Source organism: Corvus hawaiiensis, chromosome 6 (assembly GCF_020740725.1).
Source record: "Corvus hawaiiensis isolate bCorHaw1 chromosome 6, bCorHaw1.pri.cur, whole genome shotgun sequence".
Lineage (NCBI taxonomy): Eukaryota > Metazoa > Chordata > Aves > Passeriformes > Corvidae > Corvus > Corvus hawaiiensis.
Genome location: NC_063218.1, coordinates 2,758,482 through 2,777,709, shown reverse-complemented (window position 1 = coordinate 2,777,709; position 19,228 = coordinate 2,758,482). Strand labels below are relative to the sequence as shown.

Genomic DNA, 19,228 nt, shown 5'->3' with positions numbered 1-19,228 from the left:
GCTCTGGAACAAGCCTTTATTTTATGAATTGTTTGGTTCTGGAGCCAGAACCTGGCACTCTCTGCTCGGAAAACTCCTTCTCCCTCTCCAAAGGCAAATTACCGAGGTCTCTGCCTCTATCTGGGCTTGTGGTCTGCCTTAATTGGGGCGAAGTTTCAGGGCTGTGCCCAGCCCCTCAGTGGGTGTTTCTTCCCTCCCTTGAGCAGACAAACAAACAAAAAACTTGGTCTTCCCCTTGATCTGCTGATTTGCCAATCAAATTAGGCACGACTCTGGGAGCTAATTGCCTGTGAATTGGAGCACCAGGGGCTGGAGCAGCCAGAAGCTGCTGGTTCCTCACTCGAGTCAGGCCCTAAACCCTGGGGCTGGGATTTGAGGCTGTCAGATTGAACACAGAATTCCATTTGCTCCTAAAACCAGGGGTCAGGTGGTATTTTAGTGCCAGAAATCCAGTGTAAATGGTGCAATGTTTGGAGTGGTCCCAGCTTTGGACGTGCCTCTTGTCACACTTCAGCTGGGGAGGAGAATTGGGGAACAATGCATGTGCCTTGTATTCCATATATTTAACTCCTATAAATGTGTCCCTGTATGTGCCTGGTGTGGCTGTAGAGACTTGGAATGTTTCTCTCTCCCCTGCCAGCCAGGCTACTGCTCTTGCCAGCTGAAATCATAGAATTCCAGAATGTTTTGGGTTGGGATGGACTTCAAAGATCATCCAGTTCCACCCCCTGCCACAGGCGGGGACACCTTCCACTATCCCAGGTTGCTCCAAGCCCTGTCCAACCTGGCCTTGGACACTTCCAGGGATCCAGGGGCAGCCACAGCTTCTCTGGGTACCCTGTGCCAGGGCCTCCCCACCCTCACAGCGAAGGATTTCTTCCCAATATCCAGTCTAAACTACTCTCAGCAGCTGTTTCTGACATGAAAATATAAGAGATGCATGAGAGGCTGCAGATCCAGCCTTAGAATAAGGTTTAGAAATCAGGGAAGGTTAAAATATTCCAATACTTGGAGTTCTGCGAAGGCCATGGGCTTGTGTTGGGATGAGCTCAGGGTCCCAGGTGCTTCACTTTGCAAGGCCATCAGTTCTCCTGCAGAATCGAGCAAAACCCATGTTTTCCACAGAAACCTTTTGTGCTGTGGAGTGTTTAAAAAGAAAACAAGGGGTGCACTCAGGCGTGTGCGTGACTGACACGTCCTTGGAAGTGCTGCTTCCCCTCCGAGCCTGAGCAGAGTGGTTCCAGTTTCACCTGGTGGCTGGAGAGGCAGATTTTGCAGCGGTTCATGGGCACATCTGTTTTTGTAGCACAATCCTCCAACTCCCCCCACCTTGCCCCAAATGATCTCCACGGGATTGAAGAGTCCAAACTTGCAATTGGAGCTCAGCTCCTTGAGCCAGCAGTGAAGGGATGGCTGAGCCCCCAGGCCAGGGTGGGAATAACCCAGGCTGCTGACAGCAGCTTTCCAGGGCTGAAATGCTGAGCAAATACTGAGGTTTCCTGGGGAGCAGCTTGTTTTAGGAGCTCAGACCAAGTGAGATGTCCCTCCACATGTCCTGCAGGCCCAAGAAGCTGACGTTGAAAGGCTACAAGCCCTACTGGTGCACCTTCAAAGATACCTCCATCTCCTGCTATAAAAGCAAAGAGGAATCCAACGGGACTCCTGCTCACCAGATGAACCTGAGAGGTAAGAGAAGCACGAGGTGGGGGAAGAGAAACTGCTTTTTATTCCAGGAACAGGCTGCTCCTCCTGCATCTTGTTTTCCCACTGTTTTATCACCTCGGAATTCCATCCTGGGGTTGGGTAAAGGTGTTTAAAGGAATGAGGTGGCTGGGTTTGATATCGTGGCACAGAGTTGGACTTGCAGGCAGTGAAATATGTGTGATCCCTTGGGGAAGCACTGCCACCTCCCCAATAGCATGGAGAGAGAGCTTGGAGAACCACAGAATGGTTTGGGTTGGAAGGGACCTTCCAAACCTTGCTCCAACCTTCCACCTGCCCTTCTCCTTTTTGTCACTTACCCAAAGGATTGCACTGACTCCCACAGCAGAAACTGGAAAGAACAGACCATCCTCTTCCTCTCCTGCCTTTATTTCTCCTCCTCTCCCCGGTGCTGGTTTGGAGCAGCCTCACTCAAGAGCTGAAATTCCTGTGGCTGCTGCCTGCGCTTATGTCAAGTGAAACATTCCTGCTCCTGCAGCCACGGAGCTGCAGCGAGCTCGTTTGTTCTCCCCGTGGAGGCAGGAGCAGGGTGGATGCCAGGCGACCTCAGGCTGCTGTGGGAGCGAGGCCTGGCCTGCAGGACCTTTCTGGGAGCTGTGACAAATCTGCTGTGACGGCGCTTTGCAGAAATCTGGGAGGCGGCGTTGATGCCGTGGCAGGGTCGGTTCATCGCCCCCCATGCTCACACAACCACTTGGAATTCTCTCCAGGCACCCAGAGCGGGATGCTCACACCTCGCTGCTGCCTGTAGCAGCCAAAATCATGGAATCCCAGAATGGTTTGGGTTGGAAGGGACCTTAAAGCTCATCCAGTTCCACCTTGTTCCCATGGGCAGGGACACCTTCCACTAAACCGGGATGCTCCAAGCCCCACCCAGCCTGGCCTGGAACACTTCCATGGCATCCCATCATTCACAAGTAACATAGAGGGGTTTCAGGGTGAGAGTCAACACCCATCCAGTCACCTTTTCCTATCCTTTCATGAAAATTCTGGGGTGTTTGCCAGCCACTGGATGCATTCCTGATTCCAGGCAGGATCCAGGAGTTCTGTGGGTGCTCATTCGCTTTGGCTTCATTGCTTTCAGATCAGGTCTTGCTTTTCTCCCCCATTTTCCTGACACTTGGAAAAAGGGACATCTGACAGGTTTTTTCTGTGCTGTGTGGAGTGCTTATCCCATCGGAGGTGTGGGACAAACCTTTGGCAGCACTGAGATGCCACTGGAGACCCTTGAGTCAGGGAATTTTGCTCTTTCTTTTCCTATTTTTGCTTTCTTTGCCACTTTTTAAATCATAGTTCCTCACATCCCTGTAAAATACCGGCTCCCTTCTTGCAGGATGTGAAGTTACCCCTGATGTGAACATCTCTGGTCAGAAGTTCAACATCAAACTCCTGATCCCAGTGGCAGAGGGGATGAACGAGATTTGGCTGCGCTGCGACAACGTAAGTTCATCTCTTGGGCTGGCCACCTCTTCGCCCACCATCAGCTCCTGCTCAGGTGCTGTTCTTTAAAAAGCAAATAGAAAATGCACTCACCTGTCTGATCTCAGCATTCCAAACGTGCTCCAAGTCTCCTGTGAGTTTGGAGCAGAAGATCAGCCTTGGCTTTGTTGTGTGGTTTTGGCCACGCGTTGGTTGGCTTTCTGCCCATCTTTGTGCACGTTGGAGTCTCCTGGGGCTGGGAGGGGAATGAAGCTCCCTGGGGTGTTTTTGGAGGGGTCTGGTGGTCCCCCCACGGCTGTGACAGACACGTGTCCCTGTTTTGGGGGGCAGGAGACGCAGTACGCCAGCTGGATGGCCGCCTGCCGCCTGGCCTCCAAGGGCAAGACCATGGCCGACAGCTCCTACGGCATGGAAGTGCAGAACATCCTGTCCTTCCTGAAAATGCAGCATTTGAACCCCGACCCGCAGCTGATCCCGGAGCAGATCAACACCGACATCAACCCCGAGTGCCTGGTGTCTCCTCGCTACCTGAAGAAGTACAAGAACAAGCAGGTAGGTGCTGCCCTTGTTGGCCTTGGTTGGACTGGACACGCGTCCCGGCGGTGGCTGGTGTTTAACACGGCGTGGTTTGGATGTTCTGGATGTCTTCACTCACTGGGATGCACGTGGTTACTAAAATGAGATGGGACTGAAGGGTGTGGTTTGGATCCAGCACCTGGGGATGGCACCCAGCACCGGGATTGTGCCGTGTGATGTGCATGGACACGGCGGGGAACCTTCGATTGTAAACGCATTTGAAATTGGTTGATGTTTATTTTAAACGCATTCTGGGAATGGTTTGGCCCCTGCTGATAATGGTTTGGCCCCAGCTGCCCCATCTCTCCCCGGTGCTGGGGTTAAAACCCCTTCCCCTGCACAGAATCCATGGAGAAATCCCCGGGATCAGCGGAGTTGCAGTTGCTTGCAGTGCTTTATCCACACTTGGCTGTAACATGGTTTGCATATTTCTCTCTCTGCTTTTCCACTGCTTCCAAATGCCAGTCCTCGGAACATTGCTTCGTTTTTGAGTTGCTGTGACTCGTGCTTGAACTCCATCCATGCTCCACCCGATCCCTGCCTGACAGGGCTGAACTGTTCCTCACTGGGGATAAATGCAGGATTCTCTCAAAGAGAATTATATGTCAGAACAGCAGCAAAAATAAGGAAAGCATTGCTCCGTGGCCTTCTGGTGACTTAAATCCTTCAGGCTGCTGGCTGGGGCTGGATATGATTTCTCCAAGCCCAGAAGAAGGCTGCAAGTCAGAGAAGCCGGAAAAATGTAACTTTTTATTGGCACAGCATGATGATTTCCTGGCAGTGGAGTTATATTTTATATAGCCCTTATTATTCTCCTGAATAAGCCTTTATATCCACTTGGATGGAGGAGAGGCTGCATAAATATACGATTTTAACATATATAGATAGATAGATAGATTTATATATTTATATATATATAATGTTTTCTAGGTTTCCGGTAAAACAGAGGCACCTGGGAAAATATTAGCTTGGAAAACTTGCTTACTGTGCAGGTATCCTGGTTATAAAACTAAAATCCATGGAATCGTGGGGATGGGCATGATGGGGATGATCCCAGTCAGGACGTGGCTGTGGTGTGGACACTGGCTCCCTCACAGACATCAGCTAAGCAGTGGATTTAGGATTTTCCTTGATGGCCAGAGGCAAAGCTTGGAGCAGCAGAGGATGTTTGCTGGGAGGAATGAGGGATGGAGGCTGCAGGAATGTCAGGAATTTGACCACAAGGGTCCTTCCGTGGCCCCAGCACAGGGAAGGAGGAGGAGGAGGGGGAGGAGGAGGTGAGGAGCCCACAGGAGGTGCCAGAATGGGAATTGGCCGTGGGCCTTGCTGGAGGATTTGTGGAGGTGCTGGGTCCTCACCAGCCCCAAACCCACTGTTGGGGGTTTGTCTCCACATGCAGCAGTGGAGGGTTGGCAGGCTGGGTTTAGAAGCACCAAATCCTAAATTAAAAGAAATAGAAACCAACCCAGAATAAGGATTTTCAGAGCTCCCAGGTGCCCTGCCAGGGTTTGGTGTCAGAGCCAGCAAGGGCAAACACCTCCCTGGGAAGCCCAGCTGATGTTCCCTTCACCTGCTTGTTATCCCAAGCAGCATCCCAATCATTTCTCCACATATCCCAAATAGAAGGAGCTGCTGAGCTCACAGTGAGCTCATGAGCTTCCTCTTGAGCTTCCTCAGCCAGAGAGTGGCCTTGAGTTTGTGCAGAGACGTGGAGAGGAAAGTGAGGGTACAAATTCTCCTCTGAACTGGCAGCTTCATCCTCCCCTTCACCCCCCAGCAGGACCACAGAACCATGGAATATCCTGAGTGGGAAGGGTCCCACAGGGATCATCCAGGGCAGCTCCTGGCCCTGCCCAGACCCCCCAACAACCCCACCCTGGGCATCCCTGGCAGCGCTGTCCAAGCGCTCCTGGAGCTCTGGCAGCCTCGGGGCCGTGCCCATTCCCTGGGGAGCCTGGGCAGTGCCCAGCACCCTCTGGGGGAAGAACCTTTCCTGATATCCAACCTAAACCATCTCAGGACCAAAACCATCTCTCCACAACTCCAGGGCCCAGCTGGGATCACTCCAGTGCTCCGGCAGGGCCGGCACGAGCGGCAAATCTCTGCTCGCTTGTCCCTGCTCACATTCCCTTCGGCTGCTTTTCCACCTAAGGAATTGTGCATGTGGTTTGTTTTGGTTTGGTTTTTTGTTTTGATTTTTTGCTTGAACTTTGGTTTGCAGTTAATTTACACTTTTTCTTTGCTTTGTTGCCATATTTCTGATTGCTTTTTTTTCTTTCTGCTTCCTTTTCTTTTTTTTTTTTTTTTTTTTTTTTTCATTTCGCCTTGCCATCTTCAGCCAGGCTATGTAAGAGACTTGGTAAGTGACAGCAACAATAAAATTAAGATAAACTTAAAATAAACTTAATCTAGAACCCCTTTGGTTTAGAGAGCAGTGGTGAAAGCACTAACCAAACCTGCACCTTCCCCGTGACACTTGGGCCCTGCTTGGTTTTTATAATGGTCCCCAGTGATTTACGGGGCGAAACTGGAAACCCTACACCAGGAATTTGCCTTGTTGTTCACTCGCATCCTTAAAGTTCCCGAGAGCATGAGTGGCTCTTTGCCTCCAGACAGCTCCGATCTAGATTTGCTTTCCTGTGTCTGGACATGGGAAGCTCCACATTTATCAGCTGTGGGCTCGGAGCAGTCGGAGCTGAAGTAAAACCTATGGGGAGGAATTCTCGATTCTCCGTTCTCGGATCTGCGGCGGCTCCCGAGCCGCTCCCGTGCGCGTGACAGCGGAGGCGGCACCGAGGTCCCCGTCCCCTAATCCCGCTGTGTCTCGCCGCCCGCAGATCACGGCGCGCATCCTGGAGGCTCACCAGAACGTGGCCCAGATGAGCCTCATCGAGGCCAAGATGCGTTTCATCCAAGCCTGGCAGTCGCTGCCGGAGTTCGGCATCACGCACTTCAACGCAAGGTGGGTGGGGCTGGGCTGGGGTGGGGTGTTTCCCTAATGGATACAGGGAGTGGGTTAAATATCCTGGAATCATCCTGGAATCATCATGGAATGGGTTGGGTTGTGTTGGACTGGAAGGGCCCTCAAAGACCATCTCATTCCAACCCCCTGCCATGGGGAAGGACATCCTTGTGCGCATCCCTGGCTGGGGAAGTTGCGCCGGAGCTGAAATTAAAATTATGATTTATAAAAATGGTTTTACAAGTAAACTCAGCTGCTGGATTTCTGTGTATCACAGGCTTGTTTTTATCAATCCCTCTCCCAGGTTCCAGGGTGGGAAGAAGGATGAGCTGATTGGCATCGCCTACAACCGGCTGATCCGCATGGACGCCAGCACGGGCGACGCCGTCAAGACCTGGCGCTTCAGCAACATGAAACAGTGGAACGTGAACTGGGAGATTAAAATGGTGAGATGGTACTTGACACCCCATCCCCTCCCCCTGCTCCTGGCAGTGAGACAGGCATCACTCCTGGAGTCCTGGAATTCCAAATGGGTTGGGTTGGAAGGGGACCTTAAAGCTCTTCCAGTGCCACCCCCTGCCACGGGCAGGGACACTTCCCACTATCCCAGGCTGCTCCAAGCCCCATCCAGCCTGGCCTTGGACACTTCCAGGGATCCAGGGGCAGCCACAGCTTCTCTGGGCACCCTGTGCCAGGGCCTCCCCACCCTTACAGCCAGGAATTCCCAGTTCCCAATCTCTCATCCATCCCTGCCCTCTGGCAGTGGGAAGCCATTCCCTGTGTCCTGTCCCTCCATCCCTTGTCCCCAGTCCCTCTCCAGCTCTCCTGGAGCCGCTTTAGGGACTGGTGGAGTTGTGTGTCACCCATACAAAAAAACCCTGAATCTTTCTCCACTGTAGCCAGGAATTACTTTCTCCATTCTCTGAACTCCACAGAGTTAAATGAAATGAAACCTCAGCACCGATGCTCAGGCTCCATCCTAACCCATAACATAAATATACAGGGCCTTATCCATACTAAAATTCCTTTCATTTGCTGTACAACTCAGACTTTCATGTAAATAGCAAAAAAACAAACTAGTACTTCCCCAGGTTCTGAGATGGGGTTTTCTTTTGCTATTACATTTGGGTGCACAAATTTTTGGGCTCCCTTTTTGGCAGAACACCCAATTAAAATTGCCAGGGATACGTGAGGGCTGTTCTCCTGCAGTCTGCAGCTCATTAAGAGTTGCTGGAAAAATTATTTAGCTTCCCCCTCTGCCTCAGAGTCATTGTTTTGAGTCAGTTGCAAGCCCTGATCTCCCAATTATCCAGCTTGGATACTCTGTTGGGAATCCCCATCCCTCCTGCAGAGCTGTCAGGGACGGGGGGACAAAAAGAGAATGGGCACCAATAAATAGATGGTCTGTTCAGTCACTCCAAAACGAGCTCCCCCAGCCCCCATAAAGTATTTCTGTGGACAAAATTCAATTTAGAAAACCAGGGAGGAGTGGAAGGAAAGCCCAGACTTCAACAGGTCTCTGCCCAGTCCCTGTTTCTCTGGAAGCAGGGAAAAAACATGGCCACGTCCTCACCATGGAGAGGTGGGAACAGGCTGAGTGATTGTTTCTGAGTCAGGGGGGATAAAAGGGGTAATGGTAATTTAAATAAATAAATGAATGGATAAATAAATAGAAAATAATTTTAAAAGGCTATAAAAGGTACTTCAGTATCTAAATATTTGAATAAAAGTCACAGGATATTTAAAGGTGGAAGGAACTCAAAAGGATCATCAAGGCCAAATCACCATTCACAGAATCCCAGAGTGGTTTGGGTTGGGAGGAACCTTAAAGATCAACTCATTCCACCCCCTGCCATGGGCAGAGACACCTTCCACTGTCCCAGGCTGCTCCAAGCCCCAATGTCCAGCCTGGCCTTGGACACTTCCAGGGATCCAGGGGCAGCCCCAGCTGCTCTGGGCACCCTGTGCCAGGGCCTCCCCACCCTTACAGCCAGGAATTCCCAGTTCCCAATCTCCCATCCAGCCCTGCCCTCTGGCACTGGGAAGCCATTCCCTGTGTCCTGTCCCTCCATCCCTTGTCCCCAGTCCCTCTCCAGCTCTCCTGGAGCCCCTTTAGGCCCTGCAAGGGGCTCTGAACTCTCCCTGGAGCCTTCTCTTCTCCAGGTGAACACCCCCAGCTCTCCCAGCCTGGCTCCAGAGCAGAGGGGCTCCAGCCCTTGGCCTCCCCTGACCTCGCTCCTCCATTGGCATCACAGAATTTTGCTTAGGCAGTAGGAAATCATGTGAACACCCAGAAAAAGGAGGGAGAAGGGAAGAGAAGCCGTTCCCGTGGGCCAGGGCTGAGCTGTGTCTGCCCGTGCAGGTGACGGTGGAGTTCGCGGACGAGGTGCGGGTGTCGTTCATCTGCACGGAGGTGGATTGCAAGGTGGTGCACGAGTTCATCGGGGGCTACATCTTCCTGTCCACGCGGGCCAAGGACCAGAACGAGAGCCTGGACGAGGAGATGTTCTACAAACTGACCAGCGGCTGGGTGTGAGCCCCGCCGGCCGCGCCCCGCAGGACCCCCCGGCCATATTCATGTGTAACTTTCCAAAGCTGTCCTTTGAGATCATGCTGCTTAATAAAGTAAGCTTGAAATGTATCTTTTTTTTTTTTAATAATTGGATTTTTGGTTGGTTTTTTTTTTGGTTTTTTTTTTTTTCGTTTTGTTTTGCATTACCAGACCAGTTAATCTGTGTGCACTAATGAGCACTTCTGTTAATTTGCTATAACCAGAGCGTGTCTGGGCAGGGTGACAGTGCCGATGAGCCAGACTCCGATGGGCAGATCAGGATAAAGATTTAACTGACTTAAAAAAGCCAATTTTTGAAGAGCCATCTTGTAAAGCCATCCAGGGCTAACCTATATGAAGTCTATTTATCATGTTTAATGCATGAGTGTTTTATTTCCCTTTTTTTGTGTTTTTATTCTGTACATTTGACCTGTTTGAAGTCGTCCTGCTCCCGAGCAGAGCTGCCATCTCTCCTCTCACACTACACCAGGACTCTGAAGGTGCCTGACATGACTTTGAGCATAGTTTTGTGTGGCCTCGAAGATGATCTTCTGTTAGTCTGTTATAGCTTGGTTTTATTTGTTTAACTTGCCTTTTGATAATCATTTATATTGTCTTTTTTTTTTAATTTTATTTGTACACCGTATTGTATTATGACACTTTTAGTATTCACCAGCATAGTCACTGTTCTGCCTCTGATATGCAAATTTTTTCATTACGATATGAAGTAAAAGGTTTATGAAGTAAAGGTTTTTGTGTAACTAATGTAAAAAACCACAAATTTTATAAAGTTGTACAGTTTTTGTAACTAGTCTCACAAGCCAGCTAGGACATTGCATAGATCAGCAGTAACTGTAGGATGTCTGGAAGGGGTACGGGGACAAACCAAGGAATAAAAAAACCCACAAAAAATACAATTTCCAGTCCAGTAAATTTTGATCTAAGTTTAAGCTGTGCCACAACACCCTCAGTAGCTGATACCTGGGGCCAGGACCACCAGGTTCATTAAGCCATTCCTACATTAATGCTAACGAGGAGGGATCCCGTGCCCGCCTCATGCCGAGGAATAACCAGTGTTGCGTTCCCGTAGTCCGTGGTATCAAGACTATGTTCAAATACACTTTATTTTAAATAAAAGTCAAATCTTTTATTTAATGTTCAGCTGCCACTCCTGGTTTTTGGGGTCTAACTGTGCTGTGGAAAGGCCATAAACAACTCCTGTAGGATGATGGAGCCATCCCATGCCAGCCTTGGGCTCCCTCCTGCTGCCTTATCCCGAGTTTGCTGAAACAAATGCCACCAAAAGGCAAAGTTATAAAATTCTGGAATGGTTTGGGTTGGAAGGGACCTTAAAGCCCTTGTTCCACCCCCTGCCATGGGCAGGGACACCTTCCCCTAGCCCAGGCTGCTCCAAGCCCTGTCCAGCCTGGCCTTGGACACTTCCAGGGATCCAGGGGCAGCCACAGCTTCTCTGGGCACCCTGTGCCAGGGCCTCACCGCCCTCCCAGGGAACAATTCCCAGTTCCCAATCTCCCATCCATCCCTGCCCTCTGGCACTGGGAAGCCATTCCCTGTGTCCTGTCCCTCCATCCCTTGTCCCCAGTCCCTCTCCAGCTCTCTTGGAGTCCACTTTAGGTCCCCTGTAGATCCCACTCCCTGGCCGGGCAGTGGGGAAGCAGCCCGGGGATTCAGGGAATCACAGGATCTCGGCCAAACCCACCACTGGGGTGTCCCCAAGTGCCACATCCACAAAGCTTTTACATCCCTTCAGTGACTCCACTGCTTCCCTGGGCAGCTGTTCCAGTGCCTAATCAAGGAATTTCCCCTGATATCCAATCAAAGCCTCCCCTGGCACAAATTCATCTCCCCATTTCTGCACTGAGCCTCACACCACGTGTCGCAGGACGGGCTGCACCCTTGCACCATAAAATCCCGGAGCAGGGGTGGCCCGGTGGGGCCGGGCGATTCCTCCCACTCCCGCGGGAGCGCAGCCGGGGCGGAGCAGCGCTCAGGACGTGCCAGGGATGCTCCCGCTCCTGCCCCACGCCCGCGGGCTCGTTCTTTGGGATGCAGCAAGTCCGGGCAGCTCCGAGCCACGCGAACGGAGGGCGGCGAGCACGCTCCTGGCAGGCAGCGCCAGGATCTCGGCTGGATGCAGGAGCGGGCGAGGCACGGCAGCAACACTGGAACAGCTCCAAAGCTGGGGTGTGATGGGGATGGCTCCCTGAAAAATATTTACCTCCTATTGCCCGGCCTGAGGTTAGGCAGGATGGGGAGGGGGAGAGGAAAGATGGGGGGAGAAGATGGATTAAGTGCCCTCGGTCCATCCGTCCCCAGCCACCTCCGCAGGGCTCGGCCTGGACGTGCAGCTGGGGGAGGCGAGGAGGCAGGAAACGCTGAGGAGGTCGGGGAAGGGCCATGGGAAGGCAGAGGAACCACAGCCCTTCCCCACACAGCCCCCCCCGAGGGTGGGAGCTGGGAGAAGCCGGGTGGGAAGCGGTGCTGGAAGGGGTCACAGGGGGTTCGAGGTGATCCAAAGGAGGCAACTGGGTTTTCTAGGATCCTTCCTAGATGAAAATTTCCGTTCTCCTTGGATGAAAAGATGCAAGCGGTAATGAGATGTCGGAGCGGAGGGGGGTAAAAAATTATGTGGTTTTCCCAAAATCTGGAGAAACACCAGATAAAATACGGTGCAGATGGGAATGGCCACACGTTGAGGATGGATGGGGGTGAGGAGGAAACGAGGGGAACACACTGGGAAAGGGATTAAGGAGGGAGGTGGCAAGAGCTGGAGGCCATGGGACGGGATGGATGATCCACCTCAAGGACAGGCAGCAGCAAGGAAAAGGAGGATCGTGGCTGTTTGCTCTGTGATCCTGAGCCAAAGGAAAACCAGGATGTGGTGGGCACAGAGGGTTTCCAGTTATGTGGAAATCACAGGCCAGGCGGGTTTGAGGTGTTTGGGCATTAAACCCAAGAGCAGAGGATGAGGAGGGTCTTGGCAAGACAGGGCACAGCCAAGCCCAGTTCCCACAGCTCCAGCTGTGGGAAGACACTGGAAGAAGACACGGAGATTTATTTTGCTGACACAAGGAAATCTGGCTGTGGTTGTTTCTTTCGGGTAATCAAAGGAGTAATCCAAATTAAAACCCAAACCAAACCCCAGGAGAAGGCAGCCCGTGGGTGTCCGCAGCCCCCGGGGGTGATTCAGCAGCGGGGAGGAAGAGCTGTGACCGCCGGGCATCCACAAACCGGTGGCTGCACTTGGGAAAAAGGAATTCTTTCCAACTTCCAGTGATAAGCACACGATGGGGAGGGAGATTCAAAGCCGACAAGGCTGCTCAAACCCCTGTTTAACAAAATAAGTGGCAGAGATGCCTGAAAATGGGACAACTCCAACCCTCCAACAGCAGCAGGGCCGGGGGATGATGTTTCCTCCCTTGCTGACCCCGCTCCAGGACCTTGAGGAAGGGAAAAGGAAAAAATAAATCACTTTTTGGCAAGGTACTGATGCAAACCGGCTGCCAGGGTGAAAATGCACCTCTCCGAATGCAGCAGGGGATTTGGATGCCTGTGTGAACCAGGCATGGCCTGGGGGGGTCGGCTGGGATTCCGACGGCGTTTTAAGCCCCAAGTGATTTAATACCGTGCAGATGGGCGAGTCCCGGAGCGGGTTTGGAGAGGGATCGGCGAAGTTTGCAATGGGGGAGAGGTCTGAAGACACACAGATATTTTAAAACGTAGCAGAAAAGAAATATCTCCCCAGCAGGGCTGTCCCCTGCAGCAGGGAGGGGGTGGGAGCTGGGTACGGGGACATCCTGCTGACAGGAATTGGTGGAAAAGGGACATTTGGGGAAGCTGCTGGTTTGTGGGGAGGGGGAGGGAGCAACCACTCCCCACCCTAGGAGATTTTCAAGGTTAAGTGGATGGGGCCTGGAGCAACCTGGGATAGTGGAGGGCGCTCCTGCCCATGGCAGGGGGTGGAACGAGATGATCTTTAATGTCCTTTGCAACCCAAAGCATTCCATGACTCTGTGATTCTCTAACACAAACGGATCCCCGAGCACTCCAAGAGGAGCTGGGTTATTCCCTACATCCAGGACATGTGGGTTTCCAAAAGCCCTCCTGCCATGGGATGGCCACCCCAGGGGCTTTCCTGTGGTGGGCAGGAGCTGAAAAAAGCTCCTTAAATTAATCCGTAGTAAACCCAAGCTGGGTGAGTCACGTCAGTGTCTCGGGAAGCACATTGGAGACTTTCCAGCCTTCAGGCCGGGAAGGGGCTCCTGGGTGGCCAGCACCACTTCCCTGGCTGTGTGCAAAGACATCTCCCAAATCCCTGGTGCTCACACCAAGGGGGAATGCGAGAGCTTTATCCAGCCTTGCCCTGCCTTGTCTGACCCCTCCAAGCTCCTCTCTGGCTTGAGAATCCCAGGGCTGGGATCAGCAGCACCTTTCACCCTGACCTGCCCCACGGAGGGACCCTCTGAGGGCACTCAGGACCACCAGGGATTTTCCTGGAATTGATTAGGGATGCAGGAAACCCAGACCTGGTGTCGCTAGAGCCAGGACCCAGCGCAGAGCTGGAACCACACGCGGATGTGGATGCGCCGGGTTCCGTCTGGCTCAGACAACCCTCACTTCCCAGGTGTATTATCCCTCATCTCCGATGCAGGAAGGGATGGTGAGGATCCAAAGCCCTCCAGAGTGACGGCACCAGGAGCGGTTTAATGGGCCTAATTAAATTCAGACAGATCAGTGACAGCGCTCGTGGGGCTCCAAACCTTTCTGGAGACCAGCGGGGGTTTTATTTGTTTGCTTTCAGCCTCACAAGAGCCCCAGGTGCTTCGATTTGCAGTCCTGAGGCACTAAAGAGATAAAAGATCCATAAATATCTGCTGGATGTTATAGATCTGAAACAAATAAAGTGCCCCCCTGCTTACAGCTCTTCCCGTAAGCACCAGTGCAATGCGGCCCCTGTGCCTGCTCCCGTTTCCATCGGCATCCCAGCCTTCCCTTTGAAATCCCCTGCATCCCTCCAGCTGTTCCACATATTTCAGCCTTGAGTCTCCCCGCAGAAACTGCTCCTTTGGTTTCCCTTAAGCTCTCCCGTCTGCTTTGCATAATTCCAGGATGCAAACGGGGACTTCTCCCAAGCTGAAGGTCTGCTATCCCTCGGGATGCAAACCTGGATCTTCCCCGTGTGGGAGCTGAGGACAGCCCTGCTGATGGGCTGTGGGGGGAGAGGATGGGAAACTCCAGTTTAAGAAGAACTTGAAATCCCAACATGCCAAATTCATCCCAGAAAAGCTGCCAGGGAGCTCACATCAGTATGATCAGCATTTGATCTGATCCAAGGAAGAGGCTGCACTTCAGGAGTTTTTCTTTTTTCGGTTTGACACAGGAGCAGCAAAATATTTCCCAAATTCCCAAGTGACTCAGAAAGGCCAATCCCATATTTCACAGTGGCTCAAATATGCAGGAACCTGTCAGATACTGAAATCATTCAGAAAATTTTCCCTTTGATCCCCAGCTAAGACAAAGAGCTGGTAACAGAGCTCCCTTGTGCTGTCAGCTCCTGGTGAAGCCACAGATTCCCAGCTGGTGGGAAGCCTCTGCTTGGAAAAGTCCCACTCCCCCTCCTCTGAGAATGCAGCAGTTTGAGCAAATAAAGCATTTGCTCTGGGTTTTATTTTTGGCTTTTGGTCAACAGCTGGTCAGTCCCTAATGAGCGAGCTGGGCTTTGATTTCCTGCCTGGAGAAGAGGGTGAGAAATGGGAGAGGATCTGGGTTAGAAATTTGACTCACACCAGTGATCCCAGCTGGGATTTACTCCCTTTAGTCCTTTGCCTGGGGACATGTCCCAAAGAGAAGCACTGGAACAGCTCAGGAACAGGCATTGAGGGCCACAGGGGAACTGCAGGGGTGCCCAGGGGAAATGGAGCTCCCTGATCCCAGGCTGTCCAAGGGAAGGCACCACACTGCCCTCCAAACTGGGCTTGGAATGGGATGACAGTGGCTCTCGTGTTCCTCCTGTGCAATTCCTTCATCATCATCATCATAAAATCCCAGAATGGTTTGGCTTGGAAGGGGCCTTAAATCCCATCTCATTCCAACCCCCTGCCATGGGCAGGGACACCTTCCAGTGTCCCAGGTTGCTCCAAGCCCCATCCAACCTGGCCTTGGACACTTCCAGGGATCCAGGGGCAGCCACAGCTTCTCTGGGCACCCTGTGCCAGGGCCTGCCCACCCTCCCAGGGAAGAATTTCTTCCCAATATTCCATCTAAATTTGCCCTCTTTTCCACACCTTCTTTTGTTTCAGAGCACTTGAGCCCACTGAACTCAGGTTTGAGCTCTACCCCACCAGTGGGAGACGGGATGCTGGTCCCAATGGAATGAGCCCATCTAATTCCTGCTCACCCAGGCAGCACAGATGGCCAAACCTCACCTGGGACACTTGGGAAAAACCAGGTTCCTGGTATCCCTGATGGCTCTCAGCAGATTTAGGCAGGAGGGCAAAGAGCTGCCTAGGAGACCCTGAGGAAAGAGTTTTGTGAGTTTTGCTTTTGGTCTGATGAGGCAGCAAGGGCGAGGAGAGCTCTTGGGAATGGCAAACCTGGGAAGAAGCCTGCCCATCCTTCCAGAGGGACAGGGCTACCCCGAGGCCACCTCCAGCCCCCATCCATGCCGGGTCCCACCCTGGGTGGCCCTCTGGAGGGACCACATCTGATTCACATCATCTCCCAGCTGAAAATCACGTGTCAGGCACTTCCAAGGATGCAGCCCCACAGCCAGGGGCTCCCTGGAACTCAGGATGAGCCGCAGGGCCCGGCTGACGGCCGTGGGCAGCTGCTTTATCTCCTGAGTGCTTCTCCCCTTCCCATAAACAGGAGAAGAGGGTGGGAACGTGTCTGAGACAGACAGGGAAATGACGGCAGGGAGCGAGAGGGGTGTAAATCTCGCAAAGCACTGAAGGGCTGGATCCTGGAAAAGAACTGGAGTGAGAACAGGGAATGTCATTGGTGGGGGAATGTGGAGGAGTCGAAGAGCCAGGATGCCCCCACAAGGATGGATGTGCCCCTGGCACAGCGTGGGGCACAGGGCAGAGCCCAGCCCCAGCTGCTCCCCCAGCATCCACGTTGTCCCAGACGTCCAGAGGGGCTGGGAATGAGAGCACCTGGAACCTACAAGTCCCAAATTGTCCTTCAAGCCCTCTGTGACCAAGTCAATCCAAACGATGCTGTTAATCAGGCAGAGTTTAAAAACAACCCTGTGGGATTTCCTGCCTCCTCTTCCTCCCCTCCAACTGTGTCACAAGGTAAGAGAAAGGAGGGAAAGCTCATAAAGCAGAATTAAGGGAAGATGCTCCATAGAGCCTGCAGTACATCCCTGATGAATCATTTTCCTTTCATTCTGAGGGACCCCCATCCTCCCCTTGCCCACACACCCCCAAAGCACAGCTCACCTTTCCCATCCCACGCATGCAACACGTGCAAGCTCTCCAAGGTACTCTGGGCTTCATCAAATTCAGATCTCTCAGTTCCAGGGAAGCACCCGGGCAGTGGGGCTGCGGGCAGTGGCGGGGATCTCATTGTCTGCACGGCTGCAGGAGCAGATCCAGACACGGAAGAAGCTGAAATCTGGTGTGTAATAACTCCACCTAGAGGGAAAAGGGACGGCCTGGAGAGAAGGGCCACGGGTGAGCACAGCAGGGCTGAGCACATTCCCGATCCTGGCACCGAGGAGGGATCGCTGCCTGGACACAGGGGTGGCCACCGGGACACCAGCGGCATGATCTCAGAACTGTGGCATCACAGAATGGGTTGGGTTGGAAGGGACCTTAAAGCCCATCTCATTCCACCCCTGCCATGGGCAGGGACACCTTCCATTATCCCAGGTTGCTCCCTGTCCAAGCTGGCCTGGAGCACTTCCAGGGATGAGGCAGCCACAGCTTCTCGGGGCAACTTATGCCAGGGCCTCCCCATCCTCACAGGGAAGAATTCCTTCCTAATCTCTGATCTAAACCTTCCCTTGCTCAGTTTAAATGCTCCAACCCTTGGGTGTATCTGAGACCATCAGTTCCCATGGCTGGCTCAGATCCCAAAGCCCACCTGTCCCCTTCCACCCCCAGGAACAGCTGCCCCTCGCTGGTCTCACACACAGGATTCTTCAAGTCCTTCACTTGGGACACTTAAATATATCCCTTAAATAAATCCCCCAATGCCCATGGAACAGGAGGGCAAGAGATCAGGGCTGTACTTCCTTTGGAGAAGCTTCCTGAATTTAATGGAGCTCATGGAAATACAACCTTTGGGAAGCTCCTTAAGTGTCCCACTGAGGGGACATCAGGTGACAGCGTGTCTGCAGAGACAGTCACTGGGCAAACACCATCTTGGTGCCACCTTGGTGGAAGGGAAAAAGGTAAAAGCTGCTATTTACTCACTAATCCATCCAGGAAAACTCACTAATCCATTCCAGGCTTATGGAATCCACAGCGTGCTCATTTCATACGGGAAGATCCGTCATCCCGAGCGCTCTGCCTGTGGCAGATGAGAAAATGCCCTTTTACCTGCAGGGACCCCAAATCTCTGGAGTCACCTGCAATGTGCACACCCCTGGATCAGATTTGGGTTTCATCCCCCATTTCTCACCCTGAAGCCACATTCGTGCTGGATCTGATCCCAGCTCCAGTTTTTTGGGATGAGCTGATGTCATTTTACTTCCCATAAAACAGCCACATCCAAAGGAGGGTGAGAGCCATAATTAAATTTCTTGTTGGAGCTTTTTTTGTGTATTTTAAAAAATAGACAAAAATACACGAGCCTTTACTGAGCTGGGATATTGGAGCATTAATAAGGTGGGATGTTGTCAGCCTTAGGCAGGGATTTTCTCCATTAAAAAAATGGTTTTGGGACATGAGCAGGAAAGATGGGAAAACCTGAAGACACTGAACATTTCCAGCCTCCATGGATGGCAGCCTGGGGCTGCAACACCCCTGTGGCTCCAAACACTTTCTGGGCAGTTAAATTACATTTGGCTGCTTGGTTAAAGATGGGATAATTATTTCCAGCGAGGCAGACACGGTCCAGATGCACTTCTCCTTCCATAACTGCACTAATGCTATCCCAAACCCCAAGGAAATGCCATTTCCCAGTCCCAGGAGGCCATCTGGATGGCAGCAGAGCTTTGCCAGGTTTCCTCTTGACTTTATTAAGCTGGAGCAGGTATTTAGTTTCTCATTATCCGTCTGCAGGAAACACTTGGGGAGACACAGCAGCATCTTTCTTTCCAAAGATAAACAGGCACTGGGTGCTCTGCAAAATCCAGGTGCCTGGAGCTGGTTTGTGCAGCTCTTCAGACATTTCCACCCCTCAGGATTTATTTGTGGCTGGATACAGCCCTGTCTATGAGAGGTTAAAAGGGGCTGGTCCCAGGGTATTCCAAGCCCTGAGCATGTTTCCAAAACAGAATGTAAACACTTTTATTGTGGCAAGGATTGCTCCATTCTTCCTGCCTTCTGTCATGCAGCCGAAGGAAAAGGAGAGCACTTTTTCCCTCCTCATAAAGCAGGGTGTGTTCAGGCTCCGACATTTACATCAAACAAGTGCATGGCTCCCTTCCCATCTTTCTGGCTGTCCCGTGGTCATGGATTTGCAATTTCCCTGCGGGCAAATCCGGAGCAGCCGAAGGATATCACTTTGCTGGAGTTTTATTTTCCCCCTCTGCAACAGAAAACGTCACAGCGGAACCCGTGGAGAGGAGATGTGGAAATGAGGAAACCAGTGGAAAGGTGTTATTTCAACTTTCCCCTTGGTCTTCAGCAGCCAAATCCTGGCCTCGGAGATACCAGGGAGCTGTGGCCTTGTTGTTGGCCTTGGAAAGAATTACAGAATATTCTGAGCTGGAAGGGACCCACAGGGATCATCCAGGGCAGCTCCTGGCCCTGCACAGACACCCCAACAATCCCACCCTGTGCATC

At 52.2% G+C, this 19,228-nt stretch overlaps 1 protein-coding gene across 6 annotated transcripts in view; it reads left to right on the top strand.

The window, feature by feature from the left end:
- FERMT2 (FERM domain containing kindlin 2) overlaps positions 1-10,406 on the top strand; it is a 49,876-nt gene extending 39,470 nt beyond the window's left edge. For 3 of the 6 annotated variants that reach the window (XM_048306900.1, XM_048306903.1, XM_048306905.1), the window contains 7 exons: positions 1,562-1,686; positions 3,056-3,162; positions 3,493-3,714; positions 6,077-6,097; positions 6,576-6,700; positions 7,005-7,146; positions 9,063-10,406. In XM_048306900.1, the coding sequence (XP_048162857.1) occupies positions 1,562-1,686; positions 3,056-3,162; positions 3,493-3,714; positions 6,077-6,097; positions 6,576-6,700; positions 7,005-7,146; positions 9,063-9,236 (916 nt within the window). In that variant the 3' untranslated portion in view covers positions 9,237-10,406. The remainder of the gene's footprint in view (positions 1-1,561; positions 1,687-3,055; positions 3,163-3,492; positions 3,715-6,076; positions 6,098-6,575; positions 6,701-7,004; positions 7,147-9,062) is intronic. The other 3 variants (XM_048306901.1, XM_048306904.1, XR_007204260.1) reach the window with 2 other exon arrangements.
- Positions 10,407-19,228: the final 8,822 nt, after the last annotated feature.